Raw genomic sequence first — 20,745 nt, 5'->3', positions numbered from 1 at the left:
GGTAAATGAAAGTTATGACTTCTGTCCATTTTTGTTCCTATTTCAGTCACACCACATTTTATCAGGTCTGCTTTTTTTTTTATTATTATTATACTTTAAGTTTTAGGGTACATGTGCACAACGTGCAGGTTAGTTACATATGTATACATGTGCCATGCTGGTGTGCTGCACCCATTAACTCGTCATGTAGCATTAGGTATATCTCCTAATGCTATCCCTCCCCCCTCCCCCCACCCCACAACAGTCCCCAGAGTGTGATGTTCCCCTTCCTGTGTCCATGTGTTCTCATTGTTCAATTCCCATCTATGAGTGAGAACATGCGGTGTTTGGTTTTTTGTCCTTGTGATAGTTTACTGAGAATGATGATTTCCAATTTCATCCATGTCCCTACAAAGGACATGAACTCATCATTTTTTATGGCTGCATAGTATTCCATGGTGTATATGTGCCACATTTTCTTAATCCAGTCTATCATTGTTGGACATTTGGGTTGGTTCCAAGTCTTTGCTATTGTGAATAGTGCCACAATAAACATACGTGTACATGTGTCTTTATAGCAGCATGATTTATAGTCCTTTGGGTATATACCCAGTAATGGGATGGCTGGGTCAAATGGTATTTCTAGTTCTAGATCCCTGAGGAATGGCCACACTGACTTCCACAATGGTTGAACTAGTTGACAGTCCCACCAACAGTGTAAAAGTGTTCCTATTTCTCCACATCCTCTCCAGCACCTGTTGTTTCCTGACTTTTTAATGATCGCCATTCTAACTGGTGTGAGATGGTATCTCATTGTGGTTTTGATTTGCATTTCTCTGATGGCCAGTGATGATGAGCATTTTTTCATGTGTCTTTTGGCTGCATAAATGTCTTCTTTTGAGAAATGTCTGTTCATATCCTTCTCCCACTTTTTGATGGGGTTGTTTGTTTTTTTCTTGTAAATTTGTTTGAGTTCATTGTAGATTCTGGATGTTAGCCCTTTGTCAGATGAGTAGGTTGTGAAAATGTTCTCCCATTTTGTAGGTTGCCTGTTCACTCTGATGGTAGTTTCTTTTGCTGTGCAGAAGTCTTTAGTTTAATTAGATCCCATTTGTCAATTTTGGCTTTTGTTGCCATTGCTTTTGGTGTTTTAGACATGAATTCCTTGCCCATGCCTATGTCCTGAATGGTAATGCCTAGGTTTTCTTCTAGGGTTTTTATGGTTTTAGGTCTAACATGTAAGTCTTTAAGCCATCTTGAATTAATTTTTGTATAAGGTGTAAGGAAGGGATCCAGTTTCAGCTTTGTACATATGGCTAGCCAGTTTTCCCAGCACCATTTATTAAATAGGGAATCCTTTCCTCATTGCTTGTTTTTCTCAGGTTTGTCAAAGATCAGATAGTTGTAGATATGTGGCGTTATTTCTGAGGGCTCTGTTCTGTTCCATTGATGTATATCTCTGTTTTGGTACCAGTACCATGCTGTTTTGTTTACTGTAGCCTTGTAGTATAGTTTGAAGTCAGGTATTGTGATGCCTCCAGCTTTGTTCTTTTGGCTTAGGATTGACTTGGTGATGCGGGCTCTTTTTTGGTTCCATATGAACTTTAAAGTAGTTTTTTCCAATTCTGTGAAGAAAGTCATTGGTAGCTTGATGGGGATGGCATTGAATCTGTAAATTACCTTGGGAAGGATGGCCATTTTCACGATATTGATTCTTCCTACCCATGAGAATGGAATGTTCTTCCATTTGTTTGTATCCTCTTTTATTTCATTGAGCAGTGGTTTGTAGTTCTCCTTGAAGAGGTCCTTCACGTCCCTTGTAAGTTGGATTCCTAGGTATTTTATTCTCTTTGAAGCAATTGTGAATGGAAGTTCACTCATGATTTGGCTCTCTGTTTGTCTGTTATTGGTGTATAAGAATGCTTGTGATTTTTGTACATTGATTTTGTATCCTGAGACTTTGCTGAAGTTGCTTATCAGCTTAAGGAGATTTTGGGCTGAGACAATGGGGTTTTCTAGATATACAATCATGTCATCTGCAAACAGGGACAATTTGACTTCCTCCTTTCCTAATTGAATACCCTTTATTTCCTTCTCCTGCCTAATTGCGCTGGCCAGAACTTCCAACACTATGTTGAATAGGAGTGGTGAGAGAGGGCGTCCCTGTCTTGTGCCAGTTTTCAAAGGGAATGCTTCCAGTTTTTGCCCATTCAGTATGATATTGGCTGTGGGTTTGTCATAGATAGCTCTTATTATTTTGAGATATGTCCCATCAATACCTAATTTATTGAAAGTTTTTAGCATGAAGGGTTGTTGAATTTTGTCAAAGGCCTTTTCTGCATCTATTGAGATAATCATGTGGTTTTTGTCTTTGGTTCTGTTTATATGCTGGATTACATTTATTGATTTGCGTATATTGAACCAGCCTTGCATCCCAGGGATGAAGCCCACTTGATCATGGTGGATAAGCTTTTTGATGTGCTGCTGGATTCTGTTTGCCAGTATTTTATTGAGGATTTTTGCATCAATGTTCATCAAGGATATTGGTCTAAAATTCTCTTTTTTGGTTGTGTCTCTGCCTGGCTTTGGTATCAGGATGATGCTGGCCTCATAAAATGAGTTAGGGAGGATTCCCTCTTTTTCTGTTGATTGGAATAGTTTCAGAAGGAATGGTACCAGTTCCTCCTTGTACCTCTGGTAGAATTCGGCTGTGACTCTGTCTGGTCCTGGACTCTTTTTGGTTGGTAAGCTATTGACGATTGCCACAATTTCAGCTCCTGTTATTGGTCTATTCAGAGATTCAACTTCTTCCTGGTTTAGTCTTGGGAGAGTGTATGTGTTGAGGAATTTATCCATTTCTTCTAGATTTTCTAGTTTATTTGCGTAGAGGTGTTTGTAGTATTCTCTGATGGTAGTTTGTATTTCTGTGGGATCGGTGGTGATATCCCCTTTATCATTTTTTATTGCATCTATTTGATTCTTCTCTCTTTTTTTCTGTATTAGTCTTGCTAGTGGTCTATCAATTTTGTTGATCCTTTCAAAAAACCAGCTCCTGGATTCATTAATTTTTTGAAGGGTTTTTTGTGTCTCTATTTCCTCCAGTTCTACTCTGATTTTAGTTATTTCTTGCCTTCTGCTAGCTTTTGAATGTGTTTGCTCTTTCTTTTCTAGTTCTTTTAATTGTGATGTTAGGGTGTCAATTTTGGATCTTTCCTGCTTTCTCTTGTGGGCATTTAGTGCTATAAATTTCCCTCTACACACTGCTTTGAATGCATCCCAGAGATTCTGGTATGTTGTGTCTTTGTTTTCGTTGGTTTCAAAGAACATCTTTATTTCTGCCTTCATTTCGTTATGTACCCAGTAGTCATTCAGGAGCAGGTTGTTCAGTTGTCAGGTAGTTGAGCGATTTTGAGTGAGTTTCTTAATCCTGAGTTCTAGTTTGATTGCACTGTGGTCTGAGAGACAGTTTGTTATAATATCTGTTATTTTACATTTGCTGAGGAGAGCTTTACTTCCAACTATGTGGTCAATTTTGGAATAGGTGTGGTGTGGTGCTGAAAAAAATGTATATTCTGTTGATTTGGGGTGGAGAGTTCTGTAGATGTCTATTAGGTCCACTTGGTGCAGAGCTGAGTTCAATTCCTGGGTATCCTTGTTAACTTTCTGTCTCGTTGATCTGTCTAATGTTGACAGTGGGGTGTTAAAGTCCCCCATTATTATTGTGTGGGAGTCTAAGTCTCTTTATAGGTCACTCAGGACTTGCTTTATGAATCTGGGTGCTCCTGTATTGGGTGCATATATATTTAGGATAGTTAGCTCTTCTTGTTGAATTGATCCCTTTACCATTATGTAATGGCCTTCTTTGTCTCTTTTGATCTTTGTTGGTTTAAAGTCTGTTTTATCAGAGACCAGGATTGCAACTCCTGCCTTTTTTTGTTTTCCATTTGCTTGGTAGATCTTCCTCCATCCTTTTATTTTGAGCCTATGTGTGTCTCTGCACATGAGATGGGTTTCCTGAATACAGCACACTGATGAGTCTTGACTCTTAACCCAATTTGCCAGTCTGTGTCTTTTAATTGGAGCATTTAGTCCATTTACATTTAAAGTTAATATTGTTATGTGTGAATTTGATCCTGTCATTACGATGTTAGCTGGTTATTTTGCTCGTTAGTTGCTGCAGTTTCTTCCTAGTCTCGATGGTCTTTACATTTTGGCATGATTTTGCAGTGGCTGGTACCAGTTGTTCCTTTCCATGTTTAGTGCTTCCTTCAGGAGCTCTTTTAGGGCAGGCCTGGTGGTGACAAAATCTCTCAGCATTTGCTTGTCTGTAAAGTATTTTATTTCTCCTTCACTTATGAAGCTTAGTTTGGCTGGATATGAAATTCTGGTTTGAAAATTCTTTTCTTTAAGAATGTTGAATATTGGCCCCCACCCTCTTCTGGCTTGTAGAGTTTCTGCCGAGAGATCCGCTGTTAGTCTGATGGGCTTCCCTTTTTGAGTAACCCGACCTTTCTCTCTGGCTGCCCTTAACATTTTTTCCTTCAACTTTGGTGAATCTGACAATTACGTGTCTTGGAGTTGCTCTTCTCGAGGAGTATCTTTGTGGCGTTCTCTGTATTTCCTGAATCTGAATGTTGGCCTGCCTTGCTAGATTGGGGAAGTTCTCCTGGATAATATCTTGCAGAGTGTTTTCCAACTTGGTTCCATTCTCCCCGTCACTTTCGGGTACACCAATCAGACGTAGATTTGGTCTTTTCACATAGTCCCATATTTCTTGGAGGCTTTGTTCATTTCTTTTTATTCTTTTTTCTCTAAACTTCCTTCTCGCTTCATTTCATTCATTTCATCTTCCATCACTGATACCCTTTCTTCCAATTGATTGCATCGGCTCCTGAGGCTTCTGCATTCTTCATGTAGTTCTTGAGCCTTGGCTTTCAGCTCCATCAGCTCCTTTAAGCACTTCTCTGTATTGGTTATTCTAGTTATACATTCGTCTAAATTTTTTTCAAAGTTTTCAACTTCTTTGCCTTTGGTTTGAATTTCCTCCTGTAGTTCGGAGTAGTTTGATCATCTGAAGCCTTCTTCTCTCAATTCGTCAAAGTCATTCTCCGTCCAGCTTTGTTCCGTTGCTGGTGAGGATCTGCGTTCCTTTGGAGGAGGAGAGGCGCTCTGCTTTTTAGAGTTTCCAGTTTTTCTGCTCTGTGTTTTTGCCATCTTTGTGGTTTTATCTACTTTTGGTCTTTGATGATGATGATGTACAGATGGGTTTTTGGTGTGGATGTCCTTTCTGTTTGTTAGTTTTCATTCTAACAGACAGGACTCTCAGCTGCAGGTCTGTTGGAGTTTGCTAGAGGTCTCCTCCAGACCCTGTTTTCTTGGGTATCAGCAGTTGTGTCTGCAAAACCACGGATTTTTGTGAACCGCGAATGCTGCTGTCTGATCATTCCTCTGGAAGTTTTGTCTCAGAGGAGTACCGGGCTGTGTGAGGTGTCAGTCTGCCCCTACTGGGGGGTGCCTCCCAGTTAGGTTGCTCGGGGGTCAGGGGTCAGGGACCCACTTGAGGAGGCAGTCTGCCCATTCTCAGATCTCCAGCTGCGTGCTGGGAGAACCACTGCTCTCCTCAAAGCTGTCAGACAGGGACATTTAAGTCTACAGAGGTTACTGCTGTCTTTTTGTCTGTGCTCTGCCCCCAGAGGTGGAGCCTACAGAGGCAGGCAGGCCTCCTTGAGGCTGCTTTGTTTCCCTAAGCGAGCCTGGGCAATGGCGGGCGCCCCTCCCCCAGCCTCGCTGCCGCCTTGCAGTTTGATCTCAGACTGCTGTGCTAGCAATCAGCGAGACTCCGTGGGCGTAGGACCCTCCGAGCCAGGTGCGTGATACAATCTCCTGGTGCGCCGTTTCCTAAGCCTGTGGGAAAAGCGCATTATTCGGGTGGGAGTGACCCGATTTTCCAGGTGCTGTCTGTCACCCCTTTCCTTAAGCAGGAAAGGGAACTCCCTGACCTCTTGCGCTTCCCGAGTGAGGCAGTGCCTTGCCCTGCTTCGGCTTGCCCACGGTGCGCTGCACCCACTGTCCTACGCCCACTGTCTGACACTCCCTAGTGAGATGAACCCGGTACCTCAGGTGGAAATGCAGAAATCACCCATCTTCTGCATCGCTCACGCTGGGAGCTGTAGACTGGAGCTGTTCCTATTTGGCCGTCTTGGCTCCTCACCCCCAGGTCTGCTTTTAATTTGTGTAACTGATTCATTTATTTTCATTGCTTTAATTTCAGCAGACTTGTACATAAAGGCTGTTTTTTTTTCCGTTATGAAGAATAAAATGTTATCTTGATTCAGGCACCTCATCCTTACAACTTTCTCTTAGAGCATGGCTTGCCTAAGCATAAGCCTAACTCAAGCTTTCTGCTCCAGGGCAACTCTCCTTATTCATATGCGAATTGGCAGGAATATATTACCTGAGCCTGTGCTGGTTTGTCCTGGTTCCTAACTTTGCTATTGATCCCCTTTTCATATAAGCATTGGAAATATTTTTAGTGTCCGTGTAAAATATGAAATAAACAGGAACGGATCATATCTGTTTCAGCAAGCTACATAACCTTGGTGCCAGATTTCTGGCAGGCAGTTCATATTCTCTAATAAAGCATTTGGCCAGCAGATGGGTTACCCCATCCCACTCAGAGAAGGTTTCTCATTCATTCGTGGAGGTTGCTGAAACCTTTGAATTCTTGGAATTCAACAGATTAAAGTCTGCTCTATTTGTGAAGGGGCAGATCCATTTTCCTTTGACGTTAAAATTTATCTAGTATATACATTTTTATAACATTTGAAGGGATCAAATGTGTTTTCCAAGTCATAAATTCTGGAAAATGGTCCTATATTCTTTGTTTTAATTTTTATAAAGATAGGAAACATACTGCTTTTCCAAGATAATCTTTTCATTTTGGATATTGTTTATTGTACTTTGTATTGATATGTAATCCGCACTCCTCATTAATTCTCTTCTCTATTTCCACCCCAGCTAGTTCTTTCCACTAAAATCATATAGAGAAAATCTAGTATTGTTTTCTCTTCAAATGTAATGAGTTGGTGGGGAGGTAGTGAATCTTTCTTCTTTTTTTCGTGTAGAAAATTTCTCAATCCCTCAACTATTCAGTAATGATGTGATTGCTAGACCCCTGAACCTACTGGTTAAACTCCTTATTTGTTAAAATTCTCCTTAATTTAGCATCCCAAGCTCTTACAATTTTCCACAGATGGGCTATACAGATTACAGTGTAATCATCACTTCTCTTGTTAAAATAGCTTTCGTTTTTGTTTATTTGGTTTGGTCAGCCATCTCACATTTTGGCTCATTTTTGAGTTTGTATTCAAGTAAGGCCCATGACACACCTTTTTTCCCCAACTTCTTAACGTCAGGTTTTACTCTGATTGAACCTCCTCCCCACCACGTGTGATCATTCTTTGCTGTTTGAATTTTACTTTTCCCTTCTGAACTCTGGAAAGAATTTGCTGAAACTCAGTGTATAGTCCTTGGCTGCAATCCAGCCCTTTCATTTAATCTCTGTGTTTCTGGGAAGGGATTGGCATACATGTGGAGGAGCAGCTCCCCCTTTTTTAATTGCTTATCATGTTTAGGTTGAGTTCTTAACATTTAGGTCATGGACAATTGTTGAGATGCAGAAGTAGAGAGGTATAGGGGTGATGAGGGCCTGTGGGATTTACTGAAGGGAGTTATTGCAAGCAGTTCTAAGTAAAGTGGTTTTTTGTACAGATTGGAAAAATTATATATGGTTCATATGTATATATTAATGACTTTCTGAAGTATATGGATACTTTTGAGATTGTGAGAATGTAAATTTATTTAAATGTCACTGTATTTATTTCAAGGTTTTGTCATAATTTTCTTGATCAGTTGTTGCTATAACATGGTTATAGAGGAGCCCACAATATTTTATATTAAAAAAATAAAAATATTATTTTATATTAAAATTCCTCATACACTAGGAAAATGGAGTCTTTTATTTTATTTTATTTTTATTTTTTTGAGACGGAGTCTTGCTCTGTCGCCCAGGCCGGAGTGCAGTGGTGTGATCTCTGCTCACTGCAAGCTCTGCCTCCTGGGTTCACGCCATTCTCCTGCCTCAGCTTCCCAAGTAGCTGGGACTACAGGTGCCAGCCACCACACCCAGCTAATTTTTTTGTATTTTTAGTAGAGACCGGGTTTCACCGTAGCCAGGATGGTCTCGATCTCCTGACCTCGTGATCTGCCCACCTTGGCCTCCCAAAGTGCTGGGATTACAGGCGTGAGCCACCGGATCCTGCCAGGCTTTTATTTTAAAATTCAAATCTTTGTCTAATATTTATTCAAGTTTTATCGACCATAAATATACGAATTTTGATTTTTTTTGCAGTATAATCTGTATGTTTTAAAAAATGTCTTGAAGCTTTCATAGCATTTTGAAAGTAACTAGCTACTAGAAATTCTTGATCATAATATTCCTTTGAGTTCTGTCTTGAAATTTGTCAAACATTCACTATTAGGTTACTTAACAGACAAAAGCACACATGTGGGTATATCACTGGAAAAAATGAGTATCCAAAGGGATGATCAGGAAACCAAAAATAAGAAGTTCTTAATGTTGGCATGTATAAAATTTTTATTTGAAAAAAATGATAAAGATATATCATGGTTTGGTTTGAAGTATTTATAAAGGATGGGGATGGTCTCGGTGCACCTTGGTCTTTCACATATCTATTATCTCTGGAAGTCTTGATCTATCCTTCTTCATTTGGTGTCTAGTTAGTATTGGACCTTATGGTTCTAGAAGAGTTTATTTTTAACTTCATGACTCCTATCCAGGACCATTTGTCTTACAGCCTTTCTGTAAATAACTGGCGATACTTGCCCTCTCCATCCCACTGCACATACTGCTATGGTGACCAACTCATTCCAGTTTGCCTAGGACTTTTTCAGTTTTAAAACTGAAAGCCCTGTATTTCTGGAATCTCCTCAGCCCTGGGCCTACTGGGATGGTGAGTCATTCTGCATACTACCCTCCACTTTTCAGCACTTCTCTTAATTTGTGGTTTGTCTGTTCATTGTCCAGAGTGGGCTGTGGAAGCCCAGGCATCCATCTGAAAGCTAATGTGTGTGAAGATGCCCTGTATGTAGCATTAGAGGTTGGAAGTGACTTTTTTCTTTAAGCATTCCATTGCCCCTCTTTTTCTACAAAAATGGTAGGAAATCATTGGATGTCTCTTGACACATCCTTTTTAGGTTTTTTTTTTTTTTCTTGTTGAAATTGTGATGTGAATTACTCTTGAGGAATTTTTGTCTTGAATTTTTTTCAACAGTCTGCAAAATAAAATTAATTCTCTTCAACAATTCCACAAAATAAAATTAGACTTCATGGCTTCAGTTTGTCATAGTTTTTGGTGACTCAGTACTTAACAAAGCAACTAAATTGTGTGCAGTGAAACCTAGGAAAACCAAGTTTTTTAGTAATTGTGAATCCCGAGTTGTCTTAGATTGGTTACCACTTAACTGCAGGATCCTGGACAAGTCTTGTTTTCTCTTTAGATTATGGTTTCCTCCTTCATGAAAGAAGTGGGCTTTGCTAGACTGACCCTGAGGTCATAATTCACATTAAAGGAAATGACTTTCAGTCAGTGGAAGAGCAGGGTATGATTACTTTATGTACCGAATACTTATTTTCTGGAATCCATTTGGAGTCATTTTTGTATCTCTCCAGCTTCGCCTCTGAGTACAGAACACAGCATAATGCACTATCCCCATAGTACCTCTTTCAGATAAGACTTTCTGACTGTAGCTAGGATAATATGTCAGACATCCCCAAGACCACCTGCGGGTTCTGTGATTCACCAGGAGGACCTACAGGATTCAGCATATGGTTGTACTCATGTCTATGACTTATTATTGTGAAAGGATACAAAGCAAAATCAGCAATGAGAAAAAGCACATGGGTGAGGTCCAGGGAAACCAGGAATAAGCTTCTAACAGTTCTTTTCCAGTGAAGTCACACAAGATGTGCTTAATTCTCCAAGCAACTAACTAGTTGTGACAACATGTGTGAAATGTTTACCTACCATGGAAGCTCATTAGAGATTCAGTGCCCATAGCTTTTCTGGAGAATGGTCACATAGGCAGCCTCTGTACCAAAATTTCAGGCACCCAGAAGGAAGGCAGGTGTTCAGCATAAACCACATTGTTTGTATAATTTAGCCACAGTGAGCCATCTTATCTAGGAATGATGGGAACCCTTCCCATTGGAAAACCATCTGGAAACCATATGGAATCCAACTTTTCAGATGCCTGCCAAGGACCAACCTTATAAGCAGATCTTTCTAAGGATAGAAGTCTTAAGTTGCTATCTCTTTTCTGAACATAATAAAACTCAATGATTGCTTCAGCCCTTAACCAGTTGTCACCAAGGGAGGCCACGTGACATTGAAGAATAACTCTGAAGTTCTACTTCTGGCCCTACTAGTAATTTGTTAGGTGACTTTGGCTAAGTCAATTACTTTACTGGAGCTTAACCTTCTTCACCTGTGAATTTGAGATGATTATGCTAACTACATAGGGATTTTGTTAAATTATTTTATGCACACATACATGCAAGACATATGATATTACTTGCCCCTGAGTTCACTCATTCTGAAATGTTTTTTAAGAACCTACTGTGTGCTTAATATTGTGATAAGCTCTGGAGGTCTAATTGTGAGCAAAAGAATGTTCTCTGCCTTTTTGTAACTTACAGTCTCATTGGAGAGAGAGACTTTAATCTCACATAATTTGAGATTATTCATAATTTGAGATTATGCAAATTAATATGTAATTACAACTTGTGGTGAGTGCCCTGAAAGAGAAGTAGAAAGTGCAGTGAAAACATGGGTACTGGCCTATTCTAGTAGGTCAGAGAGGGTCTCTCTAAGGAAATAGCATATGTGTAAGAATCTCAAGTTTACCTAGGCAGTGGCCACATCAAGATGTCAGGGAGGAATATTAGATAATGGTCTTGAAAAGGCTCTTCTCTTTGAATGGGAGGGTGCAGGCATTATTAGAAAATAAACAGGCCAATGTGGTTGGAGAAGAGAGAACAAAGGGGAGAGAGAAAGTGGATGAGATTGGAGAGGAGAGAAGTAACTAGGACCACATTGTGGTAATGGAGTTTCTCTACTATCCTAAGAGGGTATTTTCCAATGAAGTGACATGGTCAGATATCTAACTGTTTTGAAATGATCACTCTGGCTGCTTTGTAAACAGAGGTTTAGAGTGTACAAAGTTGGCCTAAGAGGCGATTGCAGAAGCCTGAGCTAGTACTGATTATAACTTGAGTTAGAGTTATTATAGCTTGCTGGGAGATGGAGAGGAATGTAAAGATTTGAGAAGGCTTATGTAGAGTTACTTGCTAAACTATTTGAATAAACAGCTTCACGACTGTTTTTCCATAATTTTTAAAAACAATCTGGATAGCATCTCTGGTAGAGAAAGGGATGGGAGTTATAACTTGCTGAGTTTTGCACATCAGCTACAATCTATCTTGCCCGTGCATCCTTTGAATATATATGTAAGATGCTGCCTAACACATATGTAGGAGTTTGTGTCGACTGCTTTATATATACTAACTCATTTTACTCTCATGGAAATACTGTCAGGTAGATGCTATTATTACAGACATATTATAGTTGAGACACAGAGTTTAAGTAACTGACCAAGTCAAAACCAAGAAGAAATAGTACAGCTGGGATTTAAGCTTAACTAGTTTGCCTTCAGATCCATATGGCCAACTATATGGATAAGTAGCTAACTTATGACCCTTAAGCCAACTCTGGCCCTTGGCTGTTTTTGCACAGCCAGCCAGACAACTACAAATGTTTTTTACATTTTTAAAAGGTTGTAAAAAAATAAGGAAAAAATAAAATTGTATTAGAGAGTGTATGTGGCCCATAAGGCCTGAAATATTTACTATTTGACCTTCTGCAGAAGAAGTTTTCTCAACATCTCTATTATGCTAACTTTTACTACGAAAACATTTTTCTTTAGTAGAAAGTTGAGAAACAGTAATCTTTACAGATAAAAGACATGTCTGGTCATAAAATCAGTTAGTTGTAGAATGAGAACAGTGTACTCACAGTTACTTCTGTGGCACAATCATTTTTTTTTGTTGTTGCCAGTTTAAAATTAAGAACTGTGTTTAAAGGTGCTTGAGAAGATATGGATAAAAGGCAGCTGGGCTAGTGCTGAGTTACTTAACTGTGATGCCCTCATTAAGAAAATTGATTTCAGTGCTACTGAGACTCTGTTACCCCCCAAAAAAATGGATTTCAGATGGACTTCATAAGCTGCTTTAGCATTTGGTGACAGGATATATTAGCAAAAACACTTTCTGTTTTAAAACCGTGGTTTGTTTTTGAATAGAAAAATTGTGTCACCACTGAATATTGGTAAATTGTGTTCAGATATCAAGAGCTATTTGGAGAAAAAGATGACTCCAACTGCATTTTTTTTTTCTTCCAGAGCTTTGAGGACATAGCATGTTTTGGCCTTTCTAAACAAATTGACTTCTTGATTCTTGGGGAAATTATGAAATTCATCTGATTTTTCAGACAGAGCAAAATATTCAGCCATTTAACAAATATTTATTAAATCTTACTGTAGTGATAGGCAGTTTGGAGGATTATGTAAAGATGATTACATAGTCTGCCACTGATTTTCATTTGGTAAGTGATTGTTCAAATCTACCACACTGTATAGATGCATCACCTGTTTCTTATTCATGGAAACTGTATTGATCTGTTGTCTACTAGAGTCCGAAGGTGGCAATAGAGGTTACGTTTGGCTACTGATGAACTTCCATTTGCTTGTTTTTTTAACATCATGGTGCCAGGTATCTTGCTGAAACGAAGAAAATGAGATAGCTGTTGCTGTTATAGATTGGTGGTATTAGTGGTTGGCAGGTGCCTGTTATTGAAGCACCATTCCTTAGTCATCTCATTTTATCATTCATTTGGCTTTTGGAGGGTGGATTGGAAAAGGTATTAATTATAGTTATATAAATTATAATATTGTTTGGTTAAAGAACTCTGTATATTTTATCTTTCCTTATCCTTAGATGTGTCAGTCTGCTAAAAGATTTACATTGCATAATTTTCTATATTTTTTTATTGGAAGTTTAGAGATTTTACATAAAGTTGTACTCTGTCTTTATAGGAATTCTATATTTTTAGTTATTTGATAACTTTCCATACTGTTTTCCATAGAGGTTGAACTAATTTACATTCCCACAAGCAATGTGTAAGTGTTCCCTTTTCTTTGCATCCATGCCAACATCTGTTGTTTTTTGACCTGTTAACAGCCATTCTGACTGGTGTGAAATAGTATCTCATTGTGGTTTTGATTTTCACTTCTCTGATGATTATTGATGTTGAGCATTTGTTCATATATTTCTTGGCCATTCGTATTTCTTCTTTTGAGAAATATCTCTTCAGCCATCCCGGTACTGGGTATCTACTCAAAGGGAACAAAGTCATTATATAAAAAAGACGCCTATACTCATAAGTTTATTGCAGCACTATTCACAACAACAAAGTCATGGAACCAACCTAAAAGTCCATCAGTGGTTGACTGGATAAAGAAAATGTGATATATGTATATAGACCGTGGGATACGACACAGCTATAAAAAAGAATGAAATCATGTCATTTGCAGCAGGATGAATGGAGCTGGAGGCCATTATCCTATGTGAGCTAATTTGGAAAACCAAATACCACATGTTCTCACTTATAAGTGGGAGCTAAACAATGGGTACACATGGACATAAAGATGGAAAAAAAATAGACCTGGGGACTCCAAAAAGCGGGAGGTTGGGAGAGGGTTGAAAAGGGTTGAAAAGTTGCCTGTTGGTTATGGTGTTCACTATCTGGGTAATGGATATACTAGAAGCCAAATCCCCACCAATATGCAATCTACCTATGTAACAAACACGCACCTGTATCCTCTGAATCTAAAATGAAATTTAAATAAATAATAAAAACAAGAACTATTCAGCTGAGCTCATATTGCTGAACCATACAAAAATAAAGTTTTATGTTTTTTAACACTGAATTTTGTGTTTGTATGCAACAATGAGTAACTGAACGAGGGACTTGGAAAATATGTGTTGACTCAATAAGTGAACAAACAGATGGAAAAATAATAATTATAGGGATTTTTAAACATACAAAAAATGCAGTTTCAGTATTTATCACATATGGCCAGTCTTGTTTTAATCTATCTACCCCAATTAACTTGAAAACAGATTGCAGGCATGGTATCATTTGATTGGATATTACTTCAGTATGTGTCTCTAAATTATAAGGACTCTTTTTTAAAAAAAGTAAATGAAATTAGCATGCTAAAAAATTAACTAATTTCTCAACATCACCAAATATCTAATTAGTGTTCAAATTTCTCTAATTTTCTCACAAATGCTTTTTTATAGCTTTTACAAATCAGGTCCCAACTGAGGTCCATGACTAACATTTGTTTGAAATGTCTCTTATGTTAATATTCTATATGTTTCCCTATATTTCCCTTCCCTTTTGTGCCTTTTGCCATCGATTACGTAAATCATTTGTCCTATAGAATTTCTCATGTTCTGAATTTTATTGCTGACATCTCTTTCCTGTCACCATATCTTTGTCTCTTTATTTCTGGTAAATTTGTAGCATAAATGGTAGTGAAATCTGAAAAGTACGTGTCCAGCTTAGGTTACATTTTCTAACAGTAATACTTCATAAATGGTGAGATGGTTGAATTCTAGAATTGTTAAAAAAGCTTGTGGGTGATACATGTCAACACTATTTTTTTTTCTTTAACTGAGGTTTGTTTCTTATCATAGTCATGATACTGAATAGCAACTTAGAGGAAACAGCTGTTCATGTGTAATATTACTAACCAGACCTTTCTTTAACAAAATTACGTATTTGTGATTTGGTTGAGGTTATTTATAAAGAGGAACAGTACTGAAACAGTAGGAGTTCTTATTTGGCATAGGATTGCTAGACATGGTCAGAGTACACATGATTAAGCTTTGCCTTCTGAGTCACTGGATTTGGTAACATTTTTGTCTACTCAAGGGTCTGGCCAACTTTACTTTTCCAATTAAGGATGATGAAATCCTTGCTGTTAACTTTATACTGGAATTGTAAGTGTGAAAATCCATCCAGTAAAAACTGAAACTTGTAGTTAATTCTTATGATTTATATAGAAAAATTTAAGAAATGTAACTTTAAATAGAGTAATTTTATTACAGATAGACTTTAAAAAGCTCTTTCTTCTTATAAAATAAAATGTGGTATTCCCTATTTTGAAATTTACTCTGAATAATGTTAAATTTTCATAATCAGTTAAGCTCTGTTTGAAACTTTATAAATGAAAACTTTTTTAAATAGTTAATTTTAAAAAGTATTCTTAAAATACATTTACTAGGGCCTCATCACCTAGGCTGGAGTGCAGCCGTGTGATCTTGGCTCACTACCATCTCCGCCTCCCGAGTTCAAGCGATTCTCCTGTCTCAGCCTCTTGAGTAGCTGGGATTACAAGCGTGTGCCACCATACCCGACTAGTTTTTGTATTTTTAGTAGAGATGAGGTTTCACCACGTTGACCAGGCTGGTCTCAAACTGCTGCTCTCAAGTGATCTGCTAACCTCGGCCTCCCAAAGTGCTGGGATTACAGGCATGAGCTACCATGCCTGGCCAAGAAATACCTTTTTCTTAGAAAAAACTCTAAGAATGTTGATGTTTATCTTCATGGAAATTATTTTTTTTTTGGTTGACTATTGAATGTTTGAATGTAGTATTTCTTTGTATATTGTACTTACTTATATTTTATTATAGTTTCTTTCAAAATTTTGACAGATAAATACATTGGTGCATCTGCTATAATTTTTAACCGAATCCTATAATGCATTATTGCCATGTTTGGTGATTGTTGCTTAGGGGATACTCAAAACCTGAATTTTTTCTTATAAATAGAGGGCAAGTGAGAAACAAATGATGTTACTCAGAGAATATTGAAAAGATGTTAGTTTTGCTTTCTTAACGTGTAGGTCCTTCTAAATCTCCTGTTAAAAAAAAAAAGTGTTCCAGCCCTTTTGGCATTTGTTGATGCACTTGTTTCTTTTGTGCATTTTCCAGCATATCTTTTCCTATTAAAAATAATCGTTATCTGTAGTAGCTTATGTGGGTGTTTTGAGACAATTCCTTAAATCTGTCTACTTCTACTAAAAAGAAGTGTTATGTTGGATTGAAAGTAGTAATTCATTATAAAATGGTAGCTAATAGTTGTATATTTACTAGGGCAGTGGTTATTTTGATTCCATTTATTCTTTAAAGAGAAACCAAAACACAATAAATAATGTTGTCGCTTATAAGAATTCTCATAAAAAAGCAATCCCGGATAGGAGAAAAAAATTTTGTTTTTAAATATTTGCTCCCAGTTGTCACAATTTATTTTAGAAAATTAGAATCAGATTTAATGATTGTATCTGTTTTTTTGTATATGTCATTATTTTGATGAATGTAATTTGCTGATCTCCTCACTGATGATGTCATAAATCAGGAATGATTTATAGATGATGGTGAAGTTTGTTGATTAGATAATGTCAGGGAATCTTAATCATGGATTATAAAAAATGTTCATTTTATGGAAGTTTTTGTCTGTTGAAATACTTTCTTGATGGCATGATTTTTCTTAATCATCAATGTACTTTTTTGCATTGAAATAATTGTCATTTGAAGGTTCGTCATTTGGCAGTAATACAACCAATTTGAGTCATCTATTTTTTCAACAGCTCTTTGTTTAGTCTTGTGTAGATCAGTAAACCAGAATATTCCCATGGGTTTAGTGAGGTCTCAATTACTGTAGTGAGTTGTAAAATGTGAGCATTTGATCTCTTGGTAAACCTTCTTTTGTTTCCTTTTGTCTTTGCAGATAAATTATTAGTCATAACTGTAGCAACAAAAGAAAGTGATGGATTCCATCGATTTATGCAGTCAGCCAAATATTTCAATTATACTGTGAAGGTATGGTATATCCTTTAACCTATGAAGATCCTGTAATGTATGCCTAAAGTATGTTTTTCACAACAGCACTAGAATCTGTAATCTTCACAAGGAAGATAGCATTTGGTTACATAATTGCTGTTAGTTCATGTAGTTTTTGGCTTTATTAATATTTCCTAACACAAAGAAATGGTGGTAAATGCTTGAGGTGAGGGGACAGCCAAAGTATTCTGATTTGATCATTACACATTATATGCCTGTATCAAAATATCACATGTACCCCATAAATATGCAACTATTATGCACCTGTAATAATTAAGATAAAATAATGCTGTGCCACTCAAACAATAATTTCTTAATTTTTGCCAATGCTTTGTATAAATATGTTCTATAAAACAGCAAAAAAAGTTAATACGTATTTGCATATATATATATATAATTTCTTTCTGGCAGGTCATGTACAAATACAATGTAAATAAGATTTGGCAGGGATTTTTTTCACTGACTGCATAATTTTTTCTGTAGTGGGTTTTGCTATCATAGGATGATTCTTTGTTTACAGGGAATTAGAAACATAAATGTGAAGAGGGTGCCTTTTCTGTCTATTATTGAGAATTGCTTTTGTTTTTGCTTTTTTTGTTTGTTTGTTTGTTTTCATTTAGAGGAATTTGGGAGGATTGTTAATGTATTTTTAACCAAAGCATTTTAGAAAACTTATCTCCAGGTGAACATCTCATTGACAAGTGATCAGAGGAAACTTGGGGAAATTGATAGAACTATTACACTTAGCTATGAGAGGCCTGCCATTTTATTTACTTACTTGTTTTTTTTAATAGAAAGAAGGATCTGTCAGCCAAGTCTTTTCTACAAATAAGAGGAGAACAAGGAGATACCTAGGTAGGAACACAAAAAGCAAAAAACTTTTTTTTTAAAAAAGAAGAAAGATTACTTTTTGGAGAAAAACTGATCCATTTGAGTATGTAATATATTAAAAAGGTAGTTTTTATTAAATAACCACTGGAATACTAAGTATAGATGTAAATATAGAACAGCTAAGTGTTAATATAGAACAGCTAATAAACAGCTAAACTTTGCTGAAAAAGAGATGTAGTGGTAACAACTAGATGTTTAATATAGGATAAATGAAAAACATGTTAGAAATATGTTACTAAGATAGATGGAAAATGTAGTAGTATGCACTGATAGGAGACACTGTGGAAATAAAATTAAAATCAGGATAAAATAATGCTGAAATCTAGTTGGGGAATCATTAGGGTTCAGCCTGGAGAGAGAGTGGAATGTTTCTTACGTGCAAGGCACCTTGTAAGGAACTTTATATATGATATGCTGTTAAGTCACTATATGAACCATGTAAGGTAGATACTACTTTATTTCTGGATGAGGAAAGCTTGTCCCAAGGCAAATAACTATATAGAGTATAATATCAGATCTTGGACCCCATCCCCACTTAACTTACTGGAGTTTATGATCCTTTTGCTCTCTCCTCATGTAATGCAGTGGTTCCCAAAGCGTGGACCCCAGACCACCAACATCTGCATTGCCTGGCTACTGATTAGAAAGAAAAAATAATCAGGCTCCACCTCAGACGGACTGAATTACAAATCCTGGGAGTGATACCCTGAAGTCTGTGTTTGAACAAGGCTTCCATGAGATTCAGATGCACACTGAAATTTGACAACCACTAGTGTAGTGGAAAGAACATAGAGGGTGGTGCTTAACATGGTGTATTGCACAGAGTAGACTCTCAGATGTCATTGGGTCCAATGTTGCTTTAGGATTAGGGATTCCAGATGGGTTGTGGAACAAATCTCAGGGCCAGAGGAGACCAATTTTTAGAGAAAGTACTATTAATGCTTCTAGATTAGCCTAGTTTGAATCCAGATCCAAAACAGGTTGAGTTTTCTTGGGTTGTGTTTTTCCCGCAACCTGCCACATAGGAAGTGATAAGTTGTAACAAGACACTTGTGGCTGGGAGCCCCACAGGCTTTGCCGGCAAGATTTATCTCTGGCTCAGTATTAAGTAAAGTTAGAACTAGTGGTATTTATTATTAAATTTTATTTTATCCTTTTCTTGTGTGTTTATTTTTAATTTCATTCTCCATTAATTTCCCAGATGTCTTAGTAGATCATTATAATGGCAATTTCAGACTTTGTTTTGATGAAATGAAGAGAAAAGGTGTGTGTTGTGTGGGGGAAGGGACGTGTATTGTACTTTCTGTTCCCTTAGAGTCAGTGTGTCATAATGCATTTCCAATTCAGTGAGCAGCTGCTGAGGCTCAAGCAAATAGTGAAGAGAAAGGGTACAGGGTAATTAAAATTAAATTTAAATTAATCGTACTTAGGCAATATCTTGCACTGAAGAATCCTTATTAAGCTTTAGACAATTACATACGTTTAAGATGTATAAGGTAAAGAAGGTGATTTTTTTCTTGATGCCCTCTGCAATTCCCTGAAAAACCCATTTTTGTTCAGTAGGAAAATCACTTAAAGGCCTCTCATCAAGGAGCCACTCAGCTTCAATGTTGATCATAAAGATTTCCTGCCAGATTGAAAAAAAAGTGATATGGGAAATTTATTCATTTTTCTTCTTTATGGTCTAAACAAATAGGAATAAAATGATGCAATGTGAGAAATACTTTCTGGGTCTATTTCCTTGGATTAGACTCACAACTTTTGAGATGGTAAAAATTGAGAAGGGCATTTTGGGGATGGATAACATTGAAGAATTATGATCTGATTTAGGCACCTAGATTTTTTTTTCTAGAATCATGGTTTCATGAAACATTAGAAGAGTGGTTATGGTACAGTACTGTTCAAGTTGATGATGTCTTTAAGTTTTTCATAGTACTTTCATAATTTGAGTTTTGCTCAGGAATGAAATGTTGATTTTGTTTATAGGTCCTTGGTCAAGGAGAAGAATGGAGAGGTGGTGATGGAATTAATAGTATTGGAGGGGGCCAGAAAGTGAGATTAATGAAAGAAGTCATGGAACACTATGCTGATCAAGATGATCTGGTTGTCATCTTTACTGAATGGTAAGAGAAACAACCTGTGGATTTTAAAATCTATATTCAATTACTTTTTAAAGAGCTGATGTTTATGTTTGTAGATGATGTATTAAAATATAGTTGGGCACAGTGGCTCACGCCTGTAATCCTAGCACTTTGGGAAGCCTAGGCAGCTGGGTCACAAGGTCAGGAGTTCAAGACCAGCCTGGCCAAGATGGTGAAACCCCATCTCTACTAAAAATACAAAAAATTAGCCAGGCGTGGTGGCGGGTGCCTATAATCCCAGCTACTTTGGAGTCTGAGGCAGAGAATTGCTTGAATCCGGGAGGCAAGGTTGCAGTGAGCCGAGATTGCGCCACTGCACTCCATCCTGGCGACAGAGCGAGACTCCATTTCAAAAAAAAATTATTGACAAGGAATCATTGTTTTAAAAAGTAGATATTACTATTCTGTAGGTTGCCTGTTCACTCTGATGGTAGTTTCTTTTGCTGTGCAGAAGCTCTTTGGTTTAATTAGATCCCATTTGTGAATTTTGGCTTTTGTTGCCATGGCTTTTGGTGTTTTAGACATGAAGTCCTTGCCCATACCTATGTCCTGAATGGTATTGCCTAGTTTTTCTTCTAGGGCTTTTATGGTTTCAGGTCTAACATTTAAGTCTTTTTTATTTATTTA

At 37.3% G+C, this 20,745-nt stretch overlaps 1 protein-coding gene across 4 annotated transcripts in view; it reads left to right on the top strand.

Moving 5' to 3' along the window:
- PLOD2 (procollagen-lysine,2-oxoglutarate 5-dioxygenase 2) overlaps nucleotides 1–20,745 on the top strand; it is a 105,488-nt gene that overhangs the window by 28,565 nt on the left and 56,178 nt on the right. For 3 of the 4 annotated variants that reach the window (XM_024244902.3, XM_024244900.3, XM_024244901.3), the window contains exons 2-3: nucleotides 16,974–17,065; nucleotides 19,964–20,100. In XM_024244902.3, coding sequence (XP_024100670.1) covers nucleotides 16,974–17,065; nucleotides 19,964–20,100 — 229 coding nt within the window. Of the gene's footprint in view, nucleotides 1–16,973; nucleotides 17,066–17,880; nucleotides 17,942–19,963; nucleotides 20,101–20,745 lie in introns of those variants that run through there. The other variant, XM_054552806.2, reaches the window with a different exon arrangement.

This window comes from Pongo abelii, chromosome 2 (genome assembly GCF_028885655.2).
Source record: "Pongo abelii isolate AG06213 chromosome 2, NHGRI_mPonAbe1-v2.0_pri, whole genome shotgun sequence".
Classification (NCBI taxonomy): domain Eukaryota; kingdom Metazoa; phylum Chordata; class Mammalia; order Primates; family Hominidae; genus Pongo; species Pongo abelii.
This window is presented reverse-complemented; position numbering and strand designations above follow the sequence as displayed.